We start from the raw sequence: 27,583 nt of genomic DNA on the forward strand, positions 1-27,583 counted from the left end.
CCCCTCTCCTTGCCCTATAACAATATCCTCAGCAGCTTCTAGCTTCTCAGATAGTTTTTATCCATTCCATTCAACTTAAAAGAAAAGCAAAGATGTTTCATAGGGCCAAAATTAATGAAAATTCATTGCATGCATTTTTCTCCTGTGTAAAAGCAAGGTAACTTGGGGAAAGATCTCAAAAGAAAATGAGGACGTCAAACAGGTTCTGCAAGTGCAGCAGCTGACTTTCTCCCTGCTCCCACACCCCTGGCCCAGACAGCCTTTGACCTTCCTGCTCCCACCACCTCCACCCCCTTAGCAGCCATTGAGCGCCCTGCTCCCACTACCCGCTGCAGCCACTGAGCTCCCCTTTCCTCTCCAGTGTGTGTGTGGAGTGGGGGGGGGCCTTGGAATGTCTGTGCCTGAAACACTGGGTTTTGTTTAACATCTTGGAAATACAGAGCTCGAGAGTTCACTTTGCTTTATCAGTTTACTGAAAGAAAAAAATAAAAAGGGTTGGGAACCCTGTGTTATCCTTTTTCTTAGCTGGTTACTGAACTTTAATTTCCTGTGAGTATAGAACCGGCAGCAGATTTGTTTGCTCACAGGGTAACTATTTGGAGAACAAGCAGACTGTTCTCCAGAGGGCCTGCACCCTTTCGCATCCCCACCCACACCCAGGTGAGCATTCGGTTTCTCCATGTCCTTCCCAGCACTGGGGATGTGGGTCTTTTTGGTGATAACTTGCATCGGGGTGTACAGTGGCATCCCCTTCTAGTTAAGATTTGCATTCACTGAGGGCTGCTTATTCATCATTTGTATTTTTTTTGGAGAAGTGTCTTTTCATCGCCTTTGAGCCAGCCCTGCGTCATTTTATACACCTTTTACAAAGAAGAAAATCTGGGACAACAGCAGTTGTATTTCTCCTTTCTGGTGGAATAGCCACAAATAATTAACCATGCACTTTGCATCCTGCTTTTCAGGGCCTGCAGTGGCCTTCCCTGCCCTCTAGGTGCCTGCTCCATATCCTCCTGTAGAGACCTCTGGCCTCTTTTTCCATGTCCTCCTGTTTGATCTTTTGCAGTGCCCGTGCCACTCTCTGATAGCACCACTGAGTTTTATTGGTTTATTGCTTTGTCTTCCCCAGTGGAATGTAAGCTTAGGAGGGCAGGACCCTGTTCTGTTCATAGGGTGTGCTCCAAGCACCCCATCGACAGTGCTTGAGTGAAGGGGTGACTGAAGGAGAAGATGACTCCTAGTTCTGGGGATTCGTCTTGCGTTGGACATCCTCACCCCTCACCTGTGAAACCACTGTAAGAGCTCTGTGTCCTTGTATGGCAGTGAGGGGTGAATTAATTGGTGCGTGTGAAGCACTGAAAACCACGGCCAATGGTGTGACATGGGGTAGTGACTGTCTACAAGTGACCAGGTATAAAGTTGTAATGGGTAAAGACTTCAAGTGAACCAGAAATCTCTCTTTTTTCCTAGGGGATGCAGAGAGCAACTAACGTCACCTATCAAGCCCACCATGTCAGCAGGAACAAGAGAGGCCAGGTGGTGGGGACCAGAGGTGGCTTTCGAGGTTGCACCGTTTGGCTGACAGGTACAGTGAGAGAGAAACCAGTTTTTTGCAAAAGCAGTGTTTACAGACACCCTGAATGAGGAGTCAGCCTGTGACATCTGAGCTTTGTTCTGCTATCTGAGACATCAAAACATAACTGATGAAGTTGCTTAGTACCAGATTTCCTTTTAGTGATTCCTTTGATTTGTTAGCATACTTACTGTTCAAACAGGATTAGCCAGAATGCATCTTTCTTTTTTTTTTTTAAAGATTCATTTATCCATGCGCACAAAAACTGGGGTACAGGCCAGAAGTACGGGGTGTGAGAGGATTCATCAGCAACAGAGCGGGTAACAGAACAGGCAGATCAACTGAAAGACACTGCTGAGGGGAGCAGCGGGCGAGTCAGGAGAGGTCTGCTGTGCCATGTGGGCAGCTCCCTGGCTGGGGATCGAACTCATGCTGCCATGGCTGTGGATAGCTTTATAGGTTGCTTCTTAACCCCTTGTACCACCAGGGAGGCCCCCCAGAATGCATCTTAAAAGTACTTTCTAGATGAAACCACATTACAGTCTACAAACTTCTGCATGCTTAAGACACCTGGATCCTTCGCTCAAGAAACTCTCATAAACCACATGAAGAGAAACAGCAGCAAGGAATTTTACATAATCAACTTCTTTTTATGTATTGAAGTGACATTGTTTGATGACATGTTCAATTTTCTCTTTCAGATTTTGCTTTGGCAACTGACTGCTTCTTGGTTTGCTCTCCCAGTCCTCTGGGCTCACCTCAACAGGGGTCAGAGGGCACATGAGCCAGATGTTGGATGTGGCTTTAAATATGATGGATACTTTCACTGCTAGGAATGGTGTTTAAAAATTTGCTGTACCCTCCCCCCATCTCCCCCCTCCCCCCGCCATTACCCACTAAGACTTTATCCTATTTATTTTCCCCCCAACATCATTTACAAAAAATGGTGTTCTCATTTTCAGTATTTTTCCTAAGTGACATCTTTCAGTTGTAGGTAGGTCTGTGTTTCTGTACGAAAGAGGATCACATTCTTGCATTCTTAACATTCTTAGCTCTAGATTATTGTCTAGATTAACACTAATTCTGTTCTCCAATCTTACAATTCCAATGACTGTAGTTGAGCTTCGTGGGGAGAATGGCTTGGCACTCACTAGCTCACCTTCAGTTCTTCGGCATGTCCACTCAGGAGCTCCGTCTCTGAGTCGAGTTCTAATCTGTCTGTCACGGGGGACCTCTGGCTATTTAACAGCTGGCTCATAGCCTTTTCTCACCAGCATGGACAATCACACAGGGTCAACTTCCCTGCAGTCTGCTGGCCCCGGATGCGTGCTATGGCCCCCCAGACTCCGGGGCCGGGGCTTGGCTGCTACCTCTTGCCACTGTCACACCGTTTGAGAACTTGCAGGCTGGCAACGGTGATGCAGGCCTCTTTGGGAAATGCAGTCTGCTGTACTCACACTAGTGGAGCTTAAACCCATAAGACAGCTCACTCAGCGATCCTCTCACGGCCCTGCCCGCTTTTCTACTTGTTTCCGTTAGTCTTCTGTGCCAGCACCTCTTCTTTCCAGAGCATCAGCATGTTAGCCTTCAGGATTTGACTTCTCGCCTCATAACTGCCATTGCTGTGGAGTCTGTAGCTTTGCACACGCGCCAAGGTGCCAGGTTGTCACTGTGTGTCAATGTCCGTTTCCTTTTCCTTCACTTCTCCTTGTTTAGTGACTCAGCGTGGCTGGTGCAGGAAGGTAAGTGGAGCAGTGGGCATTCTCCCAGGTCAGCTATTGCACATTGAAGCCTGGAGAGGCAGTCAGTGAGAGGTACTGGCCCCGGGATGTTCAGGGGGCCTCTGATACGTCACTTAGTGTTGTTACCAAGTAATGTTCTTGTTCACCCTGCGTACAGAGATTGATGCCCTGGCCATGTGAGAAAACAAGCAGCTTTGTTGCAAATCTGTTGACAAGGAAGTAGGCCATCAACCCAAATCTAACTCCCTGTGATGATGTTCTATAGGTTTTCAGGGACTAGGGTTGAGAATATCGGAATTAAATTTTCCTGGCTGGTAAGCTGATAGGAGGAAAGAAATGTGGTCTTGACTGAAGTTCATTGGCTAGTTTCAAGCTGTTCATTTATGGGGAGTAGGAAGAGGCTTTTCTTCAGTTTTGAATTTAGGGCCCCTCACCTCGGGGTAACCCCTTGCTCAGGTTTGCAGTCACCTCTATCTGGCCTTGGAGCTCAGCTCAATTGAATCACACCTGTTTACTCACACTGGGTCTCCTGCCGAATAGGCCCAGGCTCTGCTGACTGTGAAAGTTGAGCCCAGACAGAAACTTTGATAGCTTTTTATTCTTTCTTTTGTGCTTTAGCGTCTGAGAGCAATTTAACCATTTAGCCTCAGTTGCTTTTTTCTTTTCTCTTTCTTCCCTCACTAGAAATAACTGTGTCTTCAATTTGGCATGCCACTTTAGAATAGTGGCGACAAGAAGACAATGTAGGGGCCTCCCCTGGTGGCACACACAGTTGAGCGCAGTGCTGTGAAGCTGTCCGCAGCCTCTGCAGCGCAAGTTTGATCCCGGCTGGCCGGCGAGAATCCCACATGGTGCACAGACCTCTCCTGTCTCGCCCGCTGCTCCCCTCAGCAGTGTATTTCACTCAGTCTGCCTGTTCTACTCCCTGCTCTGTCTCTGGTGAATCCTCTCACCCTCCCATGCATCTGGCCTGTACCCTGGTTCTTGTATGCATTAATAAATAAGTCTTTAAAAAAAAAAAAAAGACAAAGTGACTAAATACCCAGTTACATCTGCTATTAAAATTGGTTAAGCCTTTGAAATCCAGGGATTTCTAGGAGTCCTTTGGGCGTAGGCAAGAATGATTAAAAGTATAAGTGCTTATTCTATTTAAGTACCATGATTGTTCTAGCTTGGAGACAAACCTTACGGAGAATATTGGTCACAAGTGTCACCAAGGGGCTGTTGTGACTAACGGTCACGCCTCAGCTGGTGATTGAAATGCTGTTACTCTGTCATTCTCCTGCTTGATGTGGAATTTGTTTGGACTGTTCGTGGCAGGCTTGTCCGGCGCGGGGAAGACCACGGTGAGCATGGCGTTGGAGGAGTACTTGGTGTGTCACGGCATCCCCTGCTACACTTTGGATGGGGACAACATTCGTCAAGGTCTCAATAAAAACCTTGGCTTCAGCCCGGAAGACAGGGAGGAGAATGTTCGGCGCATTGCGGAGGTGGCCAAGCTGTTTGCAGATGCCGGCCTGGTGTGCATTACGAGCTTCATATCTCCTTACACTCAGGTGTGCTGCCACTTTCAGAGTCAATTTACTTATGGTATAGCATGTCATAAGCCTTCCCCCAGAGTATAACCAGGATTATTGATGTCAAGCCAGTAGCTAAATTATTTCGAGTGGCCTTTTCAATCCATAAACTAGTAGTAGCTACTCTGCATGGAGCAGGTGCCCGGGGGTGGGGGTGGAGGTGTGTCTTGTTTAAAGCTCCCAGTGTCTGATGTACATGCAGTAAGTAATAGCACCGTTCTGGTGCTGTGCCTTAAGTTTAGATGGTGACTGGGGTGTTTTAAAAACAAAAACAACATTTGAGCTATAAGATTTACAGATAAGTATCAGCTCGAGAGCTAATCATACGGGTTCATTTAATTGAACATGCAGGAGTCCTAGAAGGTTCTGTGAGGACTAGCCACTTCTCATTTTCCTGAATTGTTGAGACTGTTCATCATTTTAAAGTATCTGGGTAAGACGTCGGAAGAGAACATGAGTTCTTGACTCCTGGGAGAGAGAACATTGTCACAGTGGTGGGCTGCCAAGGAAGTCATCCTTGTAAGCCTCTGGGCTCTTCTCCAGCTGGACAAGTCATCGAAGCAGCATCAGGCGGCTTAGCAAAGGAAAAAAATAACAACATGCATATGCAGAATTCACATGGTTGCAAATTCCAAAAAATAATGGAGAGGACCAAGGATATTTATCCTGGATTTAGGGTCTGGAGTGGCAAGGACCGAGAGGAGGAGACATCACAGGACAGACTAGGACGGGGTGACCTCATCCTTGTTCTGAGATAGACAGCACTTCAGATAGAGGACTGTTCACTTGCTAAACCGACAACCATGAGACCTTCCAAACCACATTCTTCTAGATGTTTCTTCTAGGACTTAGACAAGTGCAGAGGCTTCTCCCAGCCTTCAGGGCCCTCCCTGCTCAAAACACTCTGCATTCTTGAAGTAGAATTGGCAAGCCTCTGTCTCCCCTCAGGGAAGCCGACTCAGGGTACCTTGGGCAAACCTGACTGATCCCACATTGGTAATACGGTGGTGTATATTCTTGTACCTTCGCACCTCTTGGGAAGGGGGAAAGTTAAGGCTTGATCTGGAGGGCTGTCAGCTAAGATCCAGTATCTGAAAGAATAACCTTGGTCTGCTTTTTGGCCCCTCTGGCCATAAGGTGGAGCAAAACTTGTGTTACTACAACATCAGCCATCAACTCAGGAATCTGTGCCCTGCAGCGTTATTTGCAATAGCTGGAGTGCGTGGGAACCCAGTGCCCACCGAGAGAGGAGGGGACCCACACAGCGGGATACTCTCAGCCACAGGAGAGGCGGGACACGCCATTCACAAGGAATTGGGGGGTGACGTGTGGAAAGCAGATCAGAGAGCTAAAGAAAATTGTATGGTTTGACATAAGAGAACAAAATAAAGGATGAAAGTTGATGAACTGATAAAGCAGAATAATCATAAACTAGCGGGCACTGGTAACTGAAGTGAGATTTCTGAACTTAATAGAGAGGGGAGAGGGAGAAAACTTTGAAGGGGCAGGTGGTGGGGAAAAATAAAGAATATCACAAGAAAGAAAGTACGCAGCCCCTGATGTGAGAATCTTTTTTTTTTTTTTTTTTAAGATTTATTTATTTATACAAGAACCAGGGTACAGGCCAGATGTGCGGTAGGGTGAGAGGATTCACCAGAGACAGAGCAGGGAGCAGAACAGGCAGACTGACTGAAATACACTGCTGAGGGGAGCAGCGGGCGATACAGGAGAGGTCTGCTGCGCCATGTGGGTTGCTCCATGGCCGGCGGGGATCGAATCGGTGCTGCAGAGGCTACGGATAGCTTCATAGCGCTGCGCTCAACCTGCTGTGCCACCAGGGAAGCCCTGATGTGAGAATCTTAATAGTCTAGTAAGGGAAACTCAGATCAGACAGAAGGGACACTTGTCAGCTGCTATAGTGAAATAGGCACAGTCTCTCATGAATTGGTTTGAAGGGTCTCACCTGTTGTCGGTTTTTCCTGGAGCCCTGAAGGTGACTTCTGAAGAATGGCTGTGCCCCCTATCTCGGATTTGGGGTACAGTATACCATTTCAAAATTGAATGTAGAAGGGGTGTATTAAGCTATAATGATTCCTTGGATGTTCTTTGTTTATGTTTCAAACTATATTTATTTTGTCTTAATGTGCTTTCCACTCACTCTGCTGGAAAGCACTGTTGCTTCTCAGGATGTCGGGGACGCGTGGCGGGTGGGAGAGCTTCTGTCACATCGCTTTGCCTCTTTTTCCCAAGGACCGCAACAACGCCAGGCAGATCCACGAGGGCGCCAGCTTGCCTTTCTTCGAAGTGTTTGTGGATGCTCCTCTGCATGTGTGTGAACAGAGGGATGTGAAAGGACTCTACAAAAAGGCCCGGGCTGGAGAAATTAAAGGTGAGCGAGACTTTTTTCCAGCTCCTCTTTGCTCCAGCATTTTATCTATTTTATCCTGCCACATCTCAGACGGATCCCTTTTCCAAGCAGTTGGGGGAATGGGGCAGCTTGAGCACCTGAGGCAGCATTGTCCTCACACTGAGGGATCTCTGGCTGGTGAGCATCGTTGCTCAGGTGGGAATCCTTGTGAGACAGATTTTGGGGCCAGTGGGAACCCTGCTGCGTGTAATGTGGTGCCTGGCATTAGACTGGGTATCACTTGCTGGCTGCTACCACTTTTCTTTTCCCAGTGAAAATGGAAGAAGTTCCACACTTATGGGAAAGGTGCCTGAATTAGAAGCATCTTGAGGGTGGGGACCATGTCTTTTTCTTATTTCCAGTATATCCCAGTGCTCGCTGTCTCTCATGCATTCTCTGGATGCTTGCTGAGTTGGACTGAGTTTACACATCATGGATGACATCAAAAAAGATGCAGCTCACTGTGTAGGTTTCACAGTCTGCACTCAGACTGCGGCGTGACTGTGACACGCACTTGCACGTAGAAGGGACATTGATAAATACTCTATCTCCTGGGCTTCCTTCGACAGTAGTCCTGTTCTGGTGGTGGTAATAGAGACAGAGGACCTGTCAGCATTAAAAAAAGGCCACAGGTGGATAGCTTAGTCAGTGTCCCTCAGGGACCAGTGACTCACCTGGGGACTCTAGCAGGGACAGGGAACACCTGGGACTGTCACAGAAGCTCCTGGGGTCTGTGTGTGACACTCAGCATCTGGCCCCAGGAGAAGGAGGGCGATGTTTGAGTCCTAGGCAGGTCCCACCTGCATGGGGAAGTCGGCTGCCTCAGGCAAGGCTGATGGCCTGTCATGTGGGCCTGTCATGTCTACCTGTCAGGCCTGCAGTTTCTCTTCTGAGGAAGAACAGGCTGCCTGAGCTGAAGGTTTGTGACAATGGCGGGAATCCGCTTAGCCCTGTAACTGCCTACGGCCAGCCTGCACTTGAGTTTTTTCAGAAAGGCGGTTTGGCAAAGAGAAGTGAAATGAGGCACCCAGGATCCTGAAGGCGAAATCTTTTGCTTATTTTAATGGTGGTTGATTTTGTTGTTTTTTGCAAGGCTGTGTTGGTGAGGGAGGCATGTCTTGCCCAGCCAGTGTACTACTCCTGGGCATTTTTATCGTGAACATTTTTGTATCTTTAGAAGGTATCACAGGCCAGGGGCAAAGCAAATCCTGGTGATGTTGAGTACCTGTCTTTGTTGCCCAACACGGAGGGCCTGTTGTATGTGAGCTGAGGTGTGTTTAGGCAGAAACACACGTGAACTCCTGTTCTGGTCAGTTGGCAGGACTTTGGAGACCAGGGGCTCCCTGGAAGCTCACCCTTGTCCCCTCCAGGCGCCGTCGTGCTGTGCACACTAGTTCTGAGTTTGTGGCAGCTCGATCAAATGGAGCTACTGTGAGTAAAGACAATCAGCTCCACAATTAAAGAGGAAACCAATGCCGAATTGGAAATCTCTTCCCAGAGTGGAGTTCTAGTCCTGCAGCCTGCACCTTAGGGGGCCGCAGGGGTTCAGACCATCCACATCATGTAGCAGGATTGCAGGGACACTCAGGCCTAAGGTAATCTCCGTTTCCACCCCTGTTCTATCTTGCGCAGGTTTTACCGGCATCGATTCGGAGTATGAGAAACCAGAGGCGCCCGAGCTGGTGCTGAAAACGGACTCCTGCGATGTCAACGACTGTGTCCAGCAGGTCGTGGAGCTTCTGCAGGAACGGGTGAGAGCAGGCCCAGGCGCCACCAGGAAATCGCCAGCCCCTCCCACCAAAGGGGGTGGTGGCAGGGAGTGATGTTGCTGTTTTCAGTCTGATGCTCACAGCTATCCCAGGCTTCATGAACCATGGGAGGCTAGAGAACCAAACCATCTTTTATTTTACCCATCATTTTGCCACGCATACACCTAATAAAGTTCAGCCTGGAGTATTCAACTCGGCACGATTCCCTTCTTTAAGTTGGGGAACATCAGGTAGGTCACTTTGCGTAGACATTTCAAGCGCCCAGATTTTCGCGGTGGCATTGAGATGATATCCAGGATGTTGTGTCGGGGGCGGTAAGGTCAGGACGCGGGCCCTGTCTCTGCTTCCTGAGCGTGAGGAAACAGAAAGGGACTTGACCCTGCACAGAGTGCTCAGGCCCGTGGATGACGGCGACTCAGTTTAGTGCAGTCTCGGGCTTTAGAGGTTATTTCCTTTTCCTCTGCTCCTTCCACACTCCCAGTTCTTGGGATTACACAGGTTGCTCAGTTAGGGGAGGATCTTGCCTTCATGTGGGGGTCAGCAGGTACTGTCTCCTGGGCGCTCCCTTGAGTTCTTGGTGTGCTGCAAGCCTCCTGATGCACACAGTTGGTGCCACATTAGTGTCTGGGCTCCCAGGTCCATCAACCCGCACACCAGTCCACACTCGTCTTAAAGGAGTCTCAGATTATCTGAGCTGCCACCTTTTTCCTGCCTTGACTGCAGCCATCCGCTTCCTAGGCTCCGCGGGAGGGAAGCAGTTCACATGTCTGGTCTTTTCCTGGTGGGGCTCGCAGCTTTCGGGTCAGCGGCAGACCTGGCTCTAGTACCTCAGCTCTGTGACGGCCTCGCGCCGTGCGCGGCCCTCCCATGTGCCGACTTTCTTCTTAGTAGATGCTGCTCTATGATGAAGTCTGTTTAATTTTCAGCCAATTGTCTATTTTTATTCTACTTTTACTCTGTTGGGGCTGTTTATAGTTTTTTTTTTTGTAAATTTGTGGGAAATTAGTGCTAATTTTTGGTCATTTTCATTGAAACTGTTTCCAGTATTTTTCCTTTTGATTCTAATTGTGGTTTTGTTCGTATTTTTTTTTTTCTACAGTGAACGTACACACACACATATATATTTTTTTCTTGAGATTTTCCATATCAATGGAAAATCAGTCACATAATTTTATTTTCTGTTAGTTTGGATAATCTATTTTTACTTCTAACTTTGGATTCTTAAGTGTTAAAAAATCTCAGAAACATGCACACATGTAATCTTGTGTATAACTGGGCGCTTGTGCCTCTCTGAAGCCATTTTGTGGACTGTAGGTGATTGCCAGGAGTTCAGACACGATAAGGGGTTGTTGGATTTTCCATGTGATGAGTGACTGCAGGTACCTCCCTTCTTCCATTATTTTCTTCCTTCAATTCTTAATTTCTTTGGGGCCCAATTTTTTAGAATATCATCCTTTGGGTTTTACATTTTACCTATATAGGGGCTATTTATTTATTTATTTATTTTTTTGATTGAGGACAGATGATTATGATGTTTAAAAAAAATCTTTATTTTGAGAAAATTTTGCAACTCTTTTGTAAGTCTAAAAATACATTCTGCCAATCAGCTTCTTCTTAAGTTGATATCCTCTGTGACCAGAGAGCTTTCTCAAAACTGAGAAATGAACCTTGGTAGGATGCTATAAACTTAAGCCAGACTTAGTTGGAGTTCTCAAGTCTTCCACTAATGTCCTTTCCTGTTTCAGGCTTCAGTTGAGGATTCCACACTGTTTAGAGTTAATTTGGTTTATAACAAGATTCTGTAAAATGAGAATACTGCCTTGCGGTGTCTGTAGTGAGCAAGCAGCCTTTGCATCTTTTATTCCCCCTACTGGTTGAAAATGAGGTGAACTGCCACTGTGTGGTGTGTGTTCACTCAACACCTTTTCCCCTTCTCCGGCCCCTCCTCCAGCTCTGATGCCTTTCCTGTCGCCCAGGCTTGTCTGATACATTGTCTTTCTACAGTGTAGTTTAGTCCCTCCCTTTTCCTAGTCTAAGATGTCGATTAATCTTCGCACTTTACAGATTCAGGGTGATTTGTATCGAAGCATCTATCTCCACAGTTCGTTTCTGAGTCGCATGCTTTCTAATCACTTTCCTGAGGCATCCCACCTCGGTGTTTACTTTTGTTTCTCTGCTCTTGTCTGCCCGAGTCTCTCTGGGAGCTTGTTAATGTCTTGCTCCTAGTCATTTGCCCCATTGAACGATTATATGAGTCACTCCTCCTTTATACAGATGCTGGTCTCTGTATCTACTGGAAAATCTGATGATTAGACACTTTCATTCAAGGTTTGAGAAAGAGGTATAGATGAGAAGCTGACACTAGTCGGAACTTACTTTAAGGGACATACCTGTAGCACTTTTAAAATAATTGTTTCGTTACAATTTGGGCGGAAGTGACTTTTCTCCTAGTTCAGCTTCTGACCAGCTCTTCTTGGAATTACTGTGGTGGTTTCCCGACTATCACAGCTATTTATGTTTCCTGTTTTAGCCACAGAGTAAACCTATGAAGTGTTTCAGAGCCACTAAGTCACTGGCTCATGGGCATGCAGGATTCTCCGCATAGGCCTCCAGGGGTATGAAGTCCCAGGATGCGTTTTCATATAACTTTGACTTTTACTTTCAAGAGTATTCTCATTTTTAGGCCTCCCTGGTGGCACAGCAGTTGAGTGCTGGGTTGCAAAGCTGCCCGCAGCTTATGCAGCGCCGGTTTGATCCTGGCCACTGGGTGAGGGTCCCACATGGTGCGCAGACCTCTCCTGCCACCTGCTGCTCCCCTCAGCAGTGTACTTCGTCAGTCTGCCTATTCTGCTCTCCACTCTGTCTCTGGTGAATTCTCTCACCCTCCCGTGCTTCTGACTATACCCAGTGCTTATATGGATGAATAGATAGATCTTTAAAAAAAAAAAAAGAAAGGAAATTGCTGGTTCCAAACACTTATAAGTGTAAAAAAAATCTTAAAAAAAAGAGTATTCTCATTTTCCCCTTATTAATGCATTAATACATTAATAATTCTTAAAGAGCAGGATTCTTAAAAACACACACAAAAAAAAACCCAAACACCCACAATCCCAGTGCCACACCTGAAAATTAAAATTAATCAGTCCTTAATAATTCCTTACTATTGTCAGACACCCAATCAGTGCTGACATTTCTCTGCTTAGTTTGCGATTTCTGTTTTATGCTGTGAGTCTGTGCAAATTGGGATTCACTTTACCCTTCCATCTTTTTTGTCTTTTTGTTCTGCTCCTTATGTATTTATGTCTTAAAGAATTGCCTACATTTTGATTTTACTGGTTTCATTTCCATTGCATTTTTAAAAATACTCCTCTTTTCCTTACATTACTTTAGACTGGTGGTAAGATCAGGAATCCAGATAAGATTTCCATGGTACTGTGAGTGCAGTGCCATCAAGTTCACACACACCAAGGCGTTGTGCTTCTCTTAGTTTAAGAAAAAAAATTCCCTTTGTTGATTATTTTTATCCTAATGCTGGGTGGTGACAGAAGAAGAAATGTAAGCAGCTCTTTCATGCATCTGCCTTCTTTTCATGCTGCCTTCCTTTGGGGAGAAGGCTTTCCTAAGTAAATGACTTCACTTCCCATTGAAAGGGTGTGTTTCAGTGCTGTATGTGGTCGATCTGCTAGTTAATTTAGCAGATACTTGGTGCCGTGTGGACGAAGCACTGTTGTAAAACATGGAGTGTGGCAGTGAATCAGACAGCAAAACTCCTGATTCATGGTCCTCATTATTTATACTGAGAGACTGGGGTGACTATACACATTCATTCATTATTTTTTTCGTTTATAATGTGATATGGAATTTAAGAAGAAAGACACCCACACACACATTCATGGCTACTCTGACATTTATTCTCCTTCGATCCTTTGTCTCACGAAGTTGACTCTCAGATGAGCATTGGGCACCTGGGGAACCAGTGCATACCTGAGGTCCAGCCCGGGGTTCACGGTTGGTTGGTGATACCACCTGTCCTCTCACCTGATGGCCTGGTGCTTGCCTGTGTCACCTGCTTTCCGTGCTGTCCCCCCTCCCTGGTGATCCAGGGGAGCAGAGAAGGCTCAACTTGTCACTGGGGAGGCATTTGTTACATCTGATTAGATGTAACATTCATTCAGAAGATTCAAGTGTTTGCAGTACAATGGGCCAGGACTGATACCTGCCCCCCACTGCACCCCAGCTTTTCACTAGAGCAGCACAGGTGCTGTCATTTGGGACCATTTCTAGGGAAGACAGGAGTGGGAGAAGGAATACGGGATTTTTTCTCTCTGATGGTTGGTATTGTTTTGGAGAGATTTCTAAAATAATTCCACCAGGTATTATTTCCTTAATGTTTCTCTTTACTGAGATGGGATTGGTTTCACGGTCTAGGGAAAAATGTGTTCTTAGTGTTCACTGGGGATTTCAGGGTGCTGGGGCTTTGATAGTGCAGTGTCGCGTGACCTAGCGCCTCTGGTGCCTTGTTCTCTTTCATCTGTCCGCTGTGATAGAATTCAGCGGGAGGGGGTAACGTGGTCGTGTGTATGAGCACCGAATTTCTCAGTATGTTTTCAGGGCATCTTTATTTCTCAAGGTGCTTCACTAGGCTTTTTTCAAGAAAAGAGGAGACTGGAAAATAGAGGTTTGGGATTTCAGTTTTATCCTAACCCCGAATAGTCACTAGGTGGCCTGCTGGGGTTGCATTTGAACTTGGCGGCGTATGGCCTCAAGAAGTAGGCTTTGCCGCTGGTTTTAATCTCAAGTGATATTTTAAATACTGTTTGTAAATCTACCAGGCACTCTAGATTTACTAGTGCTATAAATTATTTAAAGGTTTGTCTTTTTCTGAAATGGAAGGTTTAGTGTAGTAGGCGGATTTCATACTGCACCTGAGAACCAGACGGAGCAGCTCTGTTCTAAAGCGTTGCTTGGGTTCATGCTGTGGAGGCATGTTACTCAGATAATCGAAATGTAATAGTTACATAAAAACATGAATGAGCTCCAGCATTCGAATCTGTTGAGCAGATTTGGCCCAAGACAAAAGTGTAGAAAGTACTTAAAGGAAACACTGGAAATGTGGGATTGTTTTGTTTTTGAACGTGATCACAATTCTTTAGGAAGCTTGAGACAAGAAGGCAGGAGCGGCGCTCTCCAGGTGACGGGTGCTGCTTGTTTGCCAGCCCAGCTCCAGCTCATAGCAAGGGCATCTGTGAGATTATCCATCCAGTTTTTTTCTTGGGAAAAAAACCAACACAAAAAACGGTGCGGTCACTAAGAATCCTCTCATCCTGTAGCAGCGGCAGGGCCATCACAGTACTGGCCGGGCCATCACAGTACAGTGCGCTGGGCTTGTGGCCAAAGGCACCAAGGAGGCGCTGCCTGCTTCTTTGAGAAGGGTCTGTTCAGTCTGCCCCAGTTTGTTTCACCCTCTCCGCGCTCCCGGTTTGGGCCAGCCCAGGAGGGGGTGCTGGTGCCCTCGTCTTCCCTGGTGACTGGAGATGGGGAGCGTCACCTCACAGTCGCCTTTGTCATCCACACATCCTTGGTGACGGCTGTCTACAGGTGTCTGGCCCATTTTTTATTTGGGCTGTGTTGTTTTTTTCCTGGGCTTTAAGAGATCATTGTAAATTTTAGATACCAATCCTCATTTAGGTATTTTGTTTCCAAATTCTTTTATCATCTCCACTGTGCATGGCACATCCTAGAATTTATTCTTCTTTTCCATGGACCACAGATGTTATGTTTAGGGCCTTCTTGTATGTGGCACGTTTTCACTCGAGAGTAAACCAGTTGACATGAGGAGCAGTGATGGGGGGGTGTGGCCCTCAGAGCCCTCTTCTGTGCTGCTTTTCTGAAGTTTCCGCTCGAAATGTTGATTTTCTTCTTTATGCTCCCCCTGGGGGAACTCAAAATTGCTGAATCACACACCTAATTGTTCTTTTGTTGTTGTATAGGATATCGTACCTGTGGATGCTTCTTACGAAGTGAAGGAACTGTATGTGCCAGAAAATAAACTTCATTTGGCAAAAACAGATGCAGAAACATTACCAGCCTTGAAAATTAATAAAGTAAGTGCTTTGCTACTTATTATACCAAGTGATTTAGCCTCATACAGTCATTATTCTGGAAAATTCAGGATTAGCTAGCTGGGTTTGAGGGAAGTTGTAGTGGATACCCCACTATGCAGGGATGGGAACTGTTTAATTTGTGAAACCAAAATCCCAAATTACCATGGCTTTGACTTTTAGTCATGGTAATTATTTTGGAGTGTCAAAGAATAACATTATATAAGATTTTCAGACTTATTGGAAAGAATGGGTTGTAGAAGGTTAAAAAATACTAAATCTAAAAATTCCAATGAACATTTTTTCCCATCAACCATATTCCTGAATCCCCTGCCCAAGTGTCTGGCTCTCTTACATCCTTAAGAGTTCTACTGTGCAGCTTAGCTCTTGTGATACTATTAGTGTTTTCCCAACATGAGAAACTAAGTTAAATTAGATCTGATGACCATGGAAACTATAATTTATCATTTTCAACTCTTAGAGAATTTTAAATTGTGTCATTAGGAATGCTTTAAAATGCAGGAATTGAAGATGAAGAACCTGGGCCAGGAGTTAATTTCTCAGCTTTTCTTTTAGCAGAATAAAAACCCAGAACATCCAGGGAAGTGCCAAGTCTGAAAGTGAGGAGAAAGCGCAAACCCAGCAGCTTCTAGGCTTGGAGAAAGACTCTCTCTGAGTAGCTATTCAGGTCCCTGTAAGAGTAGGTATTTGATGTGGTTTGTGGGACCGGGTCTTTGACCAGAAGCCAGGACATGCTGGGGGCTCAGAGAGAGGGTGAGTCAGAGAGCAGAGTCACTCGGGAGCTGGCATGGGACGAACACACACGCACACATTTCTGTTCTCTCTCTCTCTCTCTCTCTCACACACACACACGCACACTCACGCAGTGGCACACCCATTCACACACATGCACGTAAACATTCACATATACACCCTCGTACACATTTATCTACATTCAAATACATACATACAGTTGTGTGCATGCTTACATACATACTTGCACACAGGTGTATATACACATATACACACTGAGAATAAATGATACGAATCTCTGACTAATGATAAAATGACTCCTCACTGGTTTAGGAGATGCCATCCTTACTAACAGTGCTTAGAAACCTGCTTATTTTGCCTAGTGCCCTCATCTTTATTAGATTTACATAATCTATAATGACTTTTGTTTACATTTCTTACAATACTGAACTTCCTTCTGAGGTTATTCCTGCCTTTGTTGTAAGTGTGTGATGTAGGATCATCCTCATGCATGTCCTCCCCAGGTGGACATGCAGTGGGTGCAGGTGCTGGCAGAAGGCTGGGCCACCCCGCTGAACGGCTTCATGAGGGAGAGGGAGTACCTGCAGTGCCTGCACTTCGACTGTCTTCTGGATGGTAAGACATGCAGTGCGCGGGCTGTGCTGGGCAGTGGCACTGGCAGGGACTGCTCATCAAAGGGTTGGTGACATCTTAGTGGGGGTGGCATGTGAAGACTGAGACATACAAGTTAGGGAGTATAAACTGAAGAGTCCAGAAATAACTTCAAAGGGTGACTCTTTCTGGTCTTTCAAAATACTAAAAAATAATTGCCAAAGAAATTGACATTCTGTGCATCATAAGGACAAACCAGCTACCTTGAGCTGCCTACCATCGGTAAGATTATTCTGCTACAGTAAAGAAAGCAGGTTGGGTATAGAACCTCTTTAAATTGCTACTGCTTTCTTCCACATTACAACTTCTTTGAGCAGTGAATTAGATATTGGAAAATGTAGTTTTGGATGATGATTCTCTAGAAACTGTATTATAAGAAAACAAGGTGTTAAATGCTGCTTTTTGATTTTCATCCTTGGGAGCACAGTCTTGGTGGAGTGCCTCCTTGGGAAAGATTTAGTCTTGGGTTTGGTGCAAATTCACCTGTTATCTTTTTGAATTGTACCTGGTGGTGGTGATTTTAAAGCAGCCAAGCTATTAGGACTGATTCTGATGGTGCCTTTTGTCCAAGGAAGACGTGCTATGGTTTTGAAGACAGTATGGTTGCCGTCGGCTTGTGATGCACGCCCACTGGGGAGCTGGAGAGCTCATTTTTTTTTCTCACCTGTGCACAACAAGTAGGAAACAACTCAGAGCTTGACAGGTTGGAAATTGCTCATGGGCTGTGGGTCTCACTGGTGACTCATTTGGTTTAGATAGAGCCGCTGATGACAGCTTTGTTTCTTGGTCAGTGATAGCTGACAGTGGCTCAATTCTGATTAAAAACCAAGACATAAAACAATATTTTCGGCGTTGTCTGCTCTCTGGCTCAGGGAGAGCCAGCTGTTTCATGTATATTTGCCACTCGGAATGTAGTCATGAGCAAGGGTTTCGATTTTTCCCGAAAGGGCTCCGAAACATGGTTCATGTCTTACATACTGAAGGGGGGCAGTCCATCTTGGGGGGTGTTGGCCTTGAGCCATCCATCCTTGTTAAGACAGTGCTTTCTCTCTATGCTCCAACACCAAGTGTTCCCCCCCACCAGATAGTTTTGTGAATTGTGGGGATTTTGCTGCCCACAGTGCGGATGCTCTTAACTTTAACTCTTTTTTTAGTTGCTGATTTTCTCCCGATTTTCTATGCCAAGCACTGGTCCCACCTGGACCCTGGGTACATCCATCTCCTCACCTGTGCAGCATGTCAGAAGTGAATGCTGGCCCAAGGCATGCTAGTAATGCGTGCTGTGTGCTTTCTGCTCTCTGTGCCATGCAGGGGGTGTCATTAACCTGTCAGTGCCCATCGTGCTGACAGCCACCCATGAAGACAAGGATAGGCTGGATGGCTGCACAGCTGTCGCCCTGGTGTACGAGGGGCGCCGCGTCGCCATTCTTCGCAACCCAGAGTTCTTCGAGCACCGGAAGGAGGAGCGCTGCGCCCGGCAGTGGGGAACCACCTGCAAGAACCACCCCTACATCAAGGTCCTGTTGAAACCCGCCTGCCTCTGTCCTGATTGGCTAGTAATGAAATGCCGGGATTCCCCGTGTATCAGCTTTACCATTGGGATTGTCAGTATTTTGCAGAATTAAGACTGGATGTTATATTAGTAGTCAGCAGAGTAACTTGCCCTTTTGGTCCACAGAAATATTTATTCAATAATAGACTTTTTGTTGTTCCTGAAATATTTTATTTTTTATGTTAAATATTTCATTTATATTAAATTACTTTTGTCCAGTAACATTGGGGACAATGCTGTGTGTTTTAAGGGTGCAGGTTCACACCTTGTCAGATGTGTAGTGTCACGCCAGGCCCACCATTTAAGCAGCGCAAATGTATTTTAAGTGTCCGCAGAGGGCCAGGGGCTGGTGCTGCCATGTGGGGCAGTGTGCACATTGTTTTGTCTGTTTGTTTTGTTTTTTTCCCCCTTAAATGCCACGAATGAGTGAAATCATGCTTGTGTTTCTCCTCGGACTTCTTAGCGTAATCCCCTCCAGCCCCACCCGTGTTGTCACAAATGACGGAAGCCATCTTTCTGACTGAATAATATTCCGCTGTGTGCTTCCGGCAGCTTCGGTGGAGTCTGCAGCATCCCAGGCCCTTCCACTCCCACCTGCTTACCAGCCCTCCTGTTCTCAAGCCGGGGTGGAGTCATAGTCCACTCCCACAGTTGCCAGAAGAGGATCTTGTAGAAACAAAAATCTGAGGACATCACGCCACCCTTAGTGTGATTAAAATAACCCACCCATGTGTCTGCCTGGCTCTTAAGGCCCTGACCTTCTTGCTCTCCTTCTGCCCTCTGCGAGACAAAAGCTGGTTTCTGCCCCAGAGCTTTGTTTTTGCTCTCCCTCCACCTGAGGTGCTGTCCCTGCGTGACCTGTTCCCTTTCATCCATTCAGGGTCAATGTCACTCTCCTCTGAGCGGCCCCGCCTGACTCATTTTTCTGAAATACCCTCTCGTGTGTCCCAGACACTATGTCCACCACCCTGCTTTTTTCCGTATGACATTCCTCAGCAGCTGAGTGTTCTCTGGTTTCTCGGGTGTCCCCCGTGAGAACATAAGATCCATCGCACCCAGGTCTCAAGCTCCCTTGAAGGGTGGGCAGGGAGGTGACAGAGCCTGACTCTGGAGTGCTGGTGGAGGGTGAGTGACATGTGTGCAGGTGTGGAGTTGTGCCCCGAGGTTATATAGTTATATAAGCGACTGGCATATCAATAAAACTTGAGGGGCAAAAAGTTTTTTTAAATTGAATTTATACTTTCAAAAAAATAATTTCCTTTTTCTTCCCTGTAGATGGTTATGGAGCAAGGAGACTGGCTTATTGGGGGGGATCTTCAAGTCTTGGACCGGATTTATTGGAATGATGGTCTCGACCAGTACCGTTTCACTCCTACCGAGCTCAAGCAGAAATTTAAAGACATGAATGCCGGTAAGATAGGGATCGGATGATCTCATGTGGGAGTACTTGGCATCTCTGCCTGATGGAAAAAGTTCTAGAAGTTTTGTTCCAGCATTGACTAAAGCATAAGAGACAGTTGAGTCGAGGTAAATGGAGCAGTGGAATGGGGAAGGAAAGTCAGCTAATCCGACCTGGGTGGTTCTGCTCTGTCGCTGTGCTTAGGCTAACATTACCATGTCTGCTTTGGAAGGTGGATGCTGTCAGCAAGTTGACTTTTGTGGATTAAGAAGCTGACACGTTTAGCACCATGTGAGAGAAGTTATTTGCAGAGTTGATCGGTGTGCTTCATATCTCAGAATGTCTTCTCTTGGGAACGGTTCGATAGGGTTGAGAAAAGTGAGGTGAATGTGGTTGCTCTTCAGGAAACAACTGGCCACCAAGCCTTATGGGTCCCCATTATGGGTTGCAAGTGACTCCAGACATCTCAGTCAAGACCACCCTTTTCTCAGTGTGTTTAGCTTCTGTGAGGACCAAAGCCTGGGCATCCCTTCTGCACCCCTGAGGATGTGTGGAGATTATCCTTTTTGAGTTTCTCATCCAATCCCGGGGTCCAGCTCTTTGAGTTGAAGACTTCATGCCTTTTTGAGCTACTTAAGATGCTTGGTTGGGTCTTCTTTTCTTGCAGCCAGAAGCATCTGTGGAGAACAGGGTCATGTTCAGTGAAGGACTTGCTGAGATCACCTCATTTACTTTCATTTTTTGCCAAATATTGAATTCATAGCTGAAATGCATGCCAGTAAATAAGTCACTGGCACGGTTGAGGGGTCTTATCAGGGAATCAATCATAATTGGAGGCTTTCATATTACATCTGTTTTATCCTCCCCTGCATCAGGCAAACGTTTTATGCCATTGGGATAGTTTGTTGCATAATGAGTTATGGAGACTTTGTTTAAAGTAGCCTAGAGCCAGTTAGTAGCCTCACACCAGACAACAAAAACCCTGGGGAATTACTTTGTTTACTTTTCCACTTTAGATCAAGGCAAATAGATAACAGACCAGGGGGTTACTTTGTAGCTCTTGTTTACTCTTCTAGGAAGCCCTAATAATAAATCATCTGCTGCTGTGTGCATGATAAGGAGAGAAAACGGGAAATGTTCATTGTTTTCCTTTTACCTGCAGTTTTTATTACCTCTCCTTCCTCTTCCATCCCTCACCTCAGAAGAACATTGGTCTCCCCGTGGGGGCTGTTGTACTGTGCACAGTAATCTGAACAGTATTGCTCTTCTAGAACATTCTGTAGCTGGCAAGGTTGGAGGTCTGTATGATCTGCTTCCAGATGGCAGGGTCTTTGAGCCACTGATGGTTGACTGTTCCCCTGGAAAGAAAGAAGGAAGCCAAGTGGGAGTGCATGTTTATGACATAGAGAATGTTGGTGTCCTAACCTGTCACAGAGGCAAAATTGACAACTTCTTACAAGCCAGTACGTGTCCACACAGTGGCAAGTAAAGCTCAGAACTTTGTGGAGCTGTTAAACTACAAATGATAATTCGTACACCTGGAGCTGTGTGACAGCTCTTTTAGGCAGACTGAGGAGGACATGTGGCAGGTAGCTTGTCCACAAAGGCCCCAGGCTTTCGTGACATCAGTGGCCGTGCCCTGGGGATGTTTGTCTGATGTGTGTGTCACCCTCAGTCAGATCAGGTGCCCCTCAGATAAGACCTTGAGCATAAATTCAGCAAAGAAGTATGACCAGGGTTAGGGAACCCAGTGGAATGTTGAGGCCTCCAGGGACTAAGTCTAGGTGGCGTTTCCACTCTGGAAATGGGGCTGGAAGGAAACTGCTTTTGAAGCTGGGTGAGTGGGGCGCTGGGCAGAGCTGGTTTTAGGCAGTCAGCACAGCCAGGTCACAGCACTGAAGCACGTGCTCCCTGGGCCGGAGTGCCCCTGCCTCTCACCCATCCTCTGGGCGCCTGCTGAGTCTCCCACCGCTGAGGTGGAGGGCAGCACTCCCCCGCGCCAGCCACATCCACTCACGGGCAGCACACGCACAGGCACAGACACACACCACACACTCACACATGCATACTGTCACATGCACACATGCATAGATCACGTGCACATATGACACGTGCGCACACACAGGCAGAGAACGGATGCTGGGGAAAGGAAGAGCAACAACACAGTGCCCCGCTGGCAGAAAGCTTTATGTTCATTGTTAGCAACCAAAGGTGTTTGGGACGTGAGGCTGAAATAGTCCTCGCGCGCTTGCTTTGGGGCGTGACAGTCACTGTGCGGTCACGCTGTAGCAACTGTGTTCATGTCTGTTCAAGCAGTCTCTCTCCATCTCTTTGATTCTTTTTATTTACTTTTTCCCTCATAAACATTGTAAGTAAAAGACAGACCGGTGATTTATGACATCCAGACGGGGGAGGACGTTCAGACTCATTCTTAGTTCCAACTCTTAAAAAAAAAAACCCACCAAAGTAACCCCACACACACACTCTCTCTCTCTCTCTCTCCACTCCTTGAATATTCACAAAGTGTGGTCAAGCAACTGTTGACTTAGGAAAAATCAGAAATCCCTGTTCTTACAGCTTTGGGGTAGATTAGGGGCAGGCAGTAAGGCTTGGGCAGGGACAGGAAAAGGAGACTTTTTTTTTTGACCTAATATTGATAGTTTATTTTTTTATCTTTTAAAAAATTTTTAATTTATTTTTACATCATTACTCATTTTTAAACAATATTTGCTCCCCTCCACCCCCTCAGGTGTAGTCCCCATAGCGTTTCCTTCCCCAGTGCACCCGTGCACATTCACCTCAGTCCCCTGGGCTCCTCCCTCTGACATTTTAATGGCTGCTGCAAGTAGGGGCTTTTATAAGAAAGGCGGAAAAAAGTGGAGAGACAGATGAAATGGCCTTTGAATTTCTGAGTGGAGTAGATAGTAAGGAAATAATTCTACCTGGAGGAAATTTTGGCAGTGAAATCCTTGGTGGGACTGCGAATGTGAACTTCTAATAAGTTGCCTAGCTGCTAACTGTTAAATCTCTAGTGTGGAGTTGATTAATTCTTTTGGAAAGAAGATCTAGATAGAGGAATTCTTAGCGTTGGTGAAATACATGTATAGGAGACAGCTGACTGTGTTGTTTCCTCATTGCACATCCTGTCATGTGAGGACGTGTGCTACATGGTGATTTTACAGAATCAGACTTGACCTGGCTGAAGTTGGGAATGTAGTCGTCATACCTGGACATGTATTCCCCAGGGTGCCCTTCGAAGATGGGCGCCTGTTCCTGATTACCACCCCTTCATCCTAGATACTCCCTGGGAGTGTGGGTTCACATGGTAGTGGCCCTTGACCCACAGCCAAACAGTGGGTTCATTTCCTGCTGAGAATTTTTGGAATTGGTTTTTAGCATTTGCACCTGTTGATTCTCAAAGAGGCATACCTGAAACTCCCACAGTGTTACAGTGCAGTGTTCCTTCAATGAAAAAACACAGAAAGCAAAAGCAGACCCAACAGAATGATATTCTTAAGAAACTCAGGTTTGCGGTGCACACCTTGATGTTGTTGTATCTTCATCACAATAGCCTTAGTGTCGTTCCCTTTTTAGGACAGCAGAAAGGGAAATTCAGTCGTTGATACGCTCCATGGCTAACACTGGTAGTTCTGGGTCTTGAACTCATTCTTACTCTGTCCCAAAGCAGTGTTTCTTGGTATCCTACATCTATCCTCTCCTTTGAAACTGTCTGGGAAATGTCAAACCTTACTGCTAAGTCCAGATACTGTGGAGTGAATACCCAGGTACCTCTGACCTATCTGACTCTTGACTCATCTTTTATCATCCTCCCCTGTCCTCAGCTGCACCCGTCTTTATTCTGCAGCAAATTTCAAACCCTGTGTTGTTTTATCGAAAGCTTTACTTTTGTCTGTTCAAGGTAAGGACTTAAAAAATTAAAAAGCACAACCCTGATATCTGTAAGTGTGTTAGTATCTCAATATCCAGGATATGTTCACATTTCTAACTTCATAGTAGACACATTTTTAAAAAAAATTGTTTGAATCAGGGTCTAAATAAGATCCATTGCTTCATATGTCTCCATTTCATTATTAAACTCTTTTGAAATCCTTTACAATTTATAGGAAAATTACAGGAGTCGCACCAAGAACACAAGTACATTCCACCACATGCTACAGTTATTAGCTTATACCTTACTTGCTTTCTCATTCTCTTTGAAGGTTGTAGACCTGAAGTGCGTTTTCTAAAAACAAGGACAGTCTCCTCCTAGCTGCAGTGCGCCCACTGAACTCAGGATAATAGCCATGGTGTCGTACAGTCTGATCCCTGGACTCTGTTTACATCATGCCATTGTCCAGCAGCCTCCTTTAAAGCCAAATCAACAGCAGCAAAGGCTTCTCTTTGCCCTGTCCCTTCCTGTTCCCAGTTTCCAGTCCGTGTCATCAGTCCTTCTCTGGCTGGAGCTCTCCGTGTTCCTTGTTGGGACGTTCATAAAAGGGGCGTTTCTGAAGTGCTCATGTCTTTTTTTTTTTTTAAGTAATTTTTCATTCATTTACATGTCTGTATATCTTTGGGGTGACCTTTGACTCCTCCATGTGTGCACAGGCTTCACTCACCCTCCATCAAAGCTCGCACACCAACATCCCACCTGGTGGATAATTATGGCAGAGGCCAAGAATTGGCCTCCATTGGGAGGCTGAACCAGGATGTTTGCCTCGGAGTCTGCTGCTCTTCTCCAGTTTCCCAAGGGTGCAGAAAGTTACTGTTACAGACCCATCACCATTATATCTGTTGTATTTTAAAGTAAAAAATATAGCAGCATCTGGGCAGGACACAGTTTCACCAGTTTCGGTCCGGTTGTGCTGCTGCATGTTTTCTTGCGCTAACCTCAAACTCGTCTGCCCTTTGGAAGGTAATCTCTTAGAAATGTGCTGTTCTCAACTCTGGAAATTCTCTTTTCAGATGCTGTCTTTGCATTTCAATTACGCAACCCAGTGCACAACGGGCATGCTCTGTTAATGCAGGACACCCACAAGCAACTTCTGGAGCGGGGCTACCGGCGCCCTGTACTGCTCCTTCACCCTCTCGGGGGCTGGACAAAGGATGACGATGTTCCTCTGATGTGGCGGATGAAGCAGCATGCTGCAGTGCTGGAGGAGGGCGTCCTGAATCCCGAAAGTACAGTCGTGGCCATCTTCCCTTCTCCCATGATGTACGCTGGGCCCACTGAGGTAGGCTGCTGCTGAGATTTTCATTGCTGCTGCATTGAAACTGCTCTTGTGGGAGGGTAGAAGGATGCCCCCCCACCCACTGCCCCCCAAGGTTCTGTGATGGCTGTGTAAGCCAAACAGCATCAGGCAGATTAGCAGGCGAGAAAGCTTAACTACCTGTGTAAAGGGAGTCTACCTAGAGTGTTCTGGTTTTTCAGTGGGGGAGACAAGGATCCCAAGCTGTCCCTGCAGACGGGGCTGGGTGAGCGCGGTGTGGCCAGGTGGGGGCTGCCCTCTCAACTGCTACGTGTGCAGACAACAGCTCATACCCGGCTTCTCCCCTTAGTCACTCTTCCCAGGGGATAGATATTGGCATTCTCTGAAATTTGGAATTGCCAAAAGTATTTCAGCAGGAGGAAAAGCATGGTTTTTTGAAAACACGCTCCTAATACCTCTCTTCCTCTGTGCTTTGTGAAGGACTAGAGTTGAAGGGGACCGGGAAGTAGTATTTTCTGTTATGGTTGGGGGAGGGCTCTGGGTTCTATTTAGTGGTCAGAGGGATATTTTGAGATCTTTTTATAACTATATTTGAAGATGGCTTAATTTGGGGTTTGCTTCAAGGGCAGAGTAGGATTTTAAAAAAAAGTATTTGTTGAATGAATGAGTGAATAAATCAATGACTGACCTAAAAACCAGTGTGTGGGAAACTCCCAGCCAGCTCCATGTTGGGTTTCCAAGATAAAGAATGGAATGCGTGTTGTTTCTGCGTCCCTTTTCATGCCTGCCTTGAAGGGAGAGGAATATATTCAGATTGCTCTGGTAGGCAAATCCTTTTAGAAAGGATCTGAAGAATTTCCTTGTATATTCCCTGAGCTGTCTTCCTCCAAAAAAAGTCTAAAAGGAAATCGAACTGTGTGTGGCTGTCCTTTGGGGTCCATCTGAATGTTTTCACCAGAGCTTAGTAGTGGGGCTGTACGCGACACAGACCTCTTCATGCAAGGAAAACAGAACGACGAAAAACTGAAGATTATAAAATGTATTCAACTGTAATGTTCTCAGAATGGTCCACTCTTATTACATAATAATAAAGCACGTGGCCACGGGGTTTTAGAATCAGGCTGGAAATAAACTCTTGGACTCCCCTGTAGCGGAGTGGGCAGGGCGGCCCTGCTGTCCCTCCTTGGAGTGGAGTCGCCAGTACCGCGGCTTTGGCTTGCTCATTGTTCATCATGGCCTGGACTTGTGGGTTGTGATTTTCTTTATTTGTCTGTTTCTTCCCTGTTGTTCTCTCACGTTACCTGCCCTGTGGTAGCAGTGATCGCTGTAGTATTTCCCTTGTGAGCAGTCAGGGGGATAGTTGTAAATCACTTCCCACGTCGCCTAGCTCCTGGCAGTGCAGGCCAATTTAGCGATCAATAGCAGACTGCTCGTCTGCAAGTTCTCGGTGTCCCAGGATTCTGTCCTGTGTCAGGGGGCTTGTCCATCTGTGAAAGAAATCCTAGAGTTTCCATGATGGCAGAAAGCCCCGATGTCCACTCCCACCCAGGCCACATGAGAGCATGCCTCCCCTGGGCCATGTCCTGTGGTGTTCAATAATTTAGGAAGAGTAGGAAAATAAGTGTAAAGATGGAATGAAAACCACCATTTCTGGGTGCTGCGCAAGTATCTGTCACACGCTGAACAGATTCTTAGCGTGCATTCTACAATGTAATCCACACAGCAGCTCACAAGGTAGGTTTTATTCCCTCTTTCCAGGTGAGGTTACTGAAGCTCCGGGAGGTGTAGTGATTTCACTGTGGTCTGCCGAAGGACACCAGAGCTGCATGGTCAGCAGTGCAAGTGGTGGCAGCGGGTTTGACTCAGGAGCTGCTGCCCCTGTGGAAGAGACAGCTTAGAACTTGGTTCTGAGCGTCGCCCGTGGGGATCTGTAGGCAAGGACGAGAGTGGCGCAGGGCGTGGGCGTGTGGAGGGAGGCCTGCAGGAGGGACCGCCAGACTCGCGGGAGGGGTGATTCTGGTGACACAGACCAGCAGGTGCTTGCGGAGGCAGCCACTGGGGCGGTGGGGAGTGAGGAGTCTGAACCCACGTCAGGGGTGAGCACTCCTGCTAAACTGACGCAGCAAGGTTTTTACTACAACTGGTGGTGCAGGCCCTACACGAGTGTATCTGAGCCCCCTCTAGAGTCAGAGGAATCCTGGTCAGGTCTTAAGGTCAGCAAGGCTCACTGTGACATGCCTGCTCGTCCCACAGGGGCTGGCGGCTGCCTGGAGCCTACCGGAGGCCTTCTGCTGTGGGAGGACGGAGGCAATGGTGTTGGGTGCTCTGGGTGCCTACGCCGGTTTCTAGAATGGTATAAAGAGCATCAGACTTATATGTGCGTAGATCCCCGTCTGGAGGGTCAATTCTCAGTTGAGGGGGGGGTGGGTCCTAACAGAAAGCTGTGCATCTGGTATCCAAGCAAGCGATAGCGTCTGACGTCCAAACCTTTCGCGAACCAACTTGGAAATTCTAGGGCACTCTTCATCCTTTACGCCGTTTGGTGTTTCAGGCTTGTGGCCTGGCAGGGTCAGCTCCGTCAGATTGAGGACAGATGAAAACGATCCTGTGTCTGCTTCTCCAGCACCCCACTGTGTGTTTGGCTTATTCGCAAATCTTCGGTCAAGATTCTTTTGTAATTAGAAAAATGCTCATTTATGTAGCTTTTCCAGAGACATCAGGAAAAAGTCTGCCAGTGACGCTTGCTTGCCAACTAATAATAATAAAATGAAAACAACGACTCTTCCTTTAATCATCTTCCGGAGGTCATTTAGAAGGCACTGGTACCAGATTGT

The 27,583-nt window shown here is 46.5% G+C and overlaps 1 protein-coding gene and 1 long non-coding RNA gene across 4 annotated transcripts in view; one reads left to right on the plus strand and one right to left on the minus strand.

The window, feature by feature from the left end:
* Nucleotides 1–27,583, plus strand: part of PAPSS1 (3'-phosphoadenosine 5'-phosphosulfate synthase 1) — a 45,731-nt gene that overhangs the window by 9,478 nt on the left and 8,670 nt on the right. The window contains exons 2-10 of the mRNA XM_037509581.2: nucleotides 1,468–1,582; nucleotides 4,633–4,868; nucleotides 7,140–7,278; nucleotides 8,929–9,047; nucleotides 15,056–15,169; nucleotides 16,444–16,555; nucleotides 17,903–18,108; nucleotides 19,419–19,554; nucleotides 24,505–24,773. Coding sequence (XP_037365478.1) covers nucleotides 1,468–1,582; nucleotides 4,633–4,868; nucleotides 7,140–7,278; nucleotides 8,929–9,047; nucleotides 15,056–15,169; nucleotides 16,444–16,555; nucleotides 17,903–18,108; nucleotides 19,419–19,554; nucleotides 24,505–24,773 — 1,446 coding nt within the window. The remainder of the gene's footprint in view (nucleotides 1–1,467; nucleotides 1,583–4,632; nucleotides 4,869–7,139; nucleotides 7,279–8,928; nucleotides 9,048–15,055; nucleotides 15,170–16,443; nucleotides 16,556–17,902; nucleotides 18,109–19,418; nucleotides 19,555–24,504; nucleotides 24,774–27,583) is intronic.
* Nucleotides 18,365–27,583, minus strand: part of LOC119243650 (uncharacterized) — a 31,235-nt gene continuing 22,016 nt past the window's right edge. For 2 of the 3 annotated variants that reach the window (XR_008551557.1, XR_008551558.1), the window contains 2 exons: nucleotides 20,740–20,900; nucleotides 18,365–20,219 (listed from right to left, as the gene is read on the minus strand). This is a non-coding gene — a long non-coding RNA (uncharacterized LOC119243650). Of the gene's footprint in view, nucleotides 20,220–20,714; nucleotides 20,901–27,583 lie in introns of all 3 variants that reach the window. The other variant, XR_008551559.1, reaches the window with a different exon arrangement.

Source organism: Talpa occidentalis, unplaced genomic scaffold (genome assembly GCF_014898055.3).
Source record: "Talpa occidentalis isolate TD23 unplaced genomic scaffold, MPIMG_talOcc4v2.1 talOcc4.13, whole genome shotgun sequence".
Taxonomy (NCBI): Eukaryota; Metazoa; Chordata; class Mammalia; order Eulipotyphla; family Talpidae; genus Talpa; species Talpa occidentalis.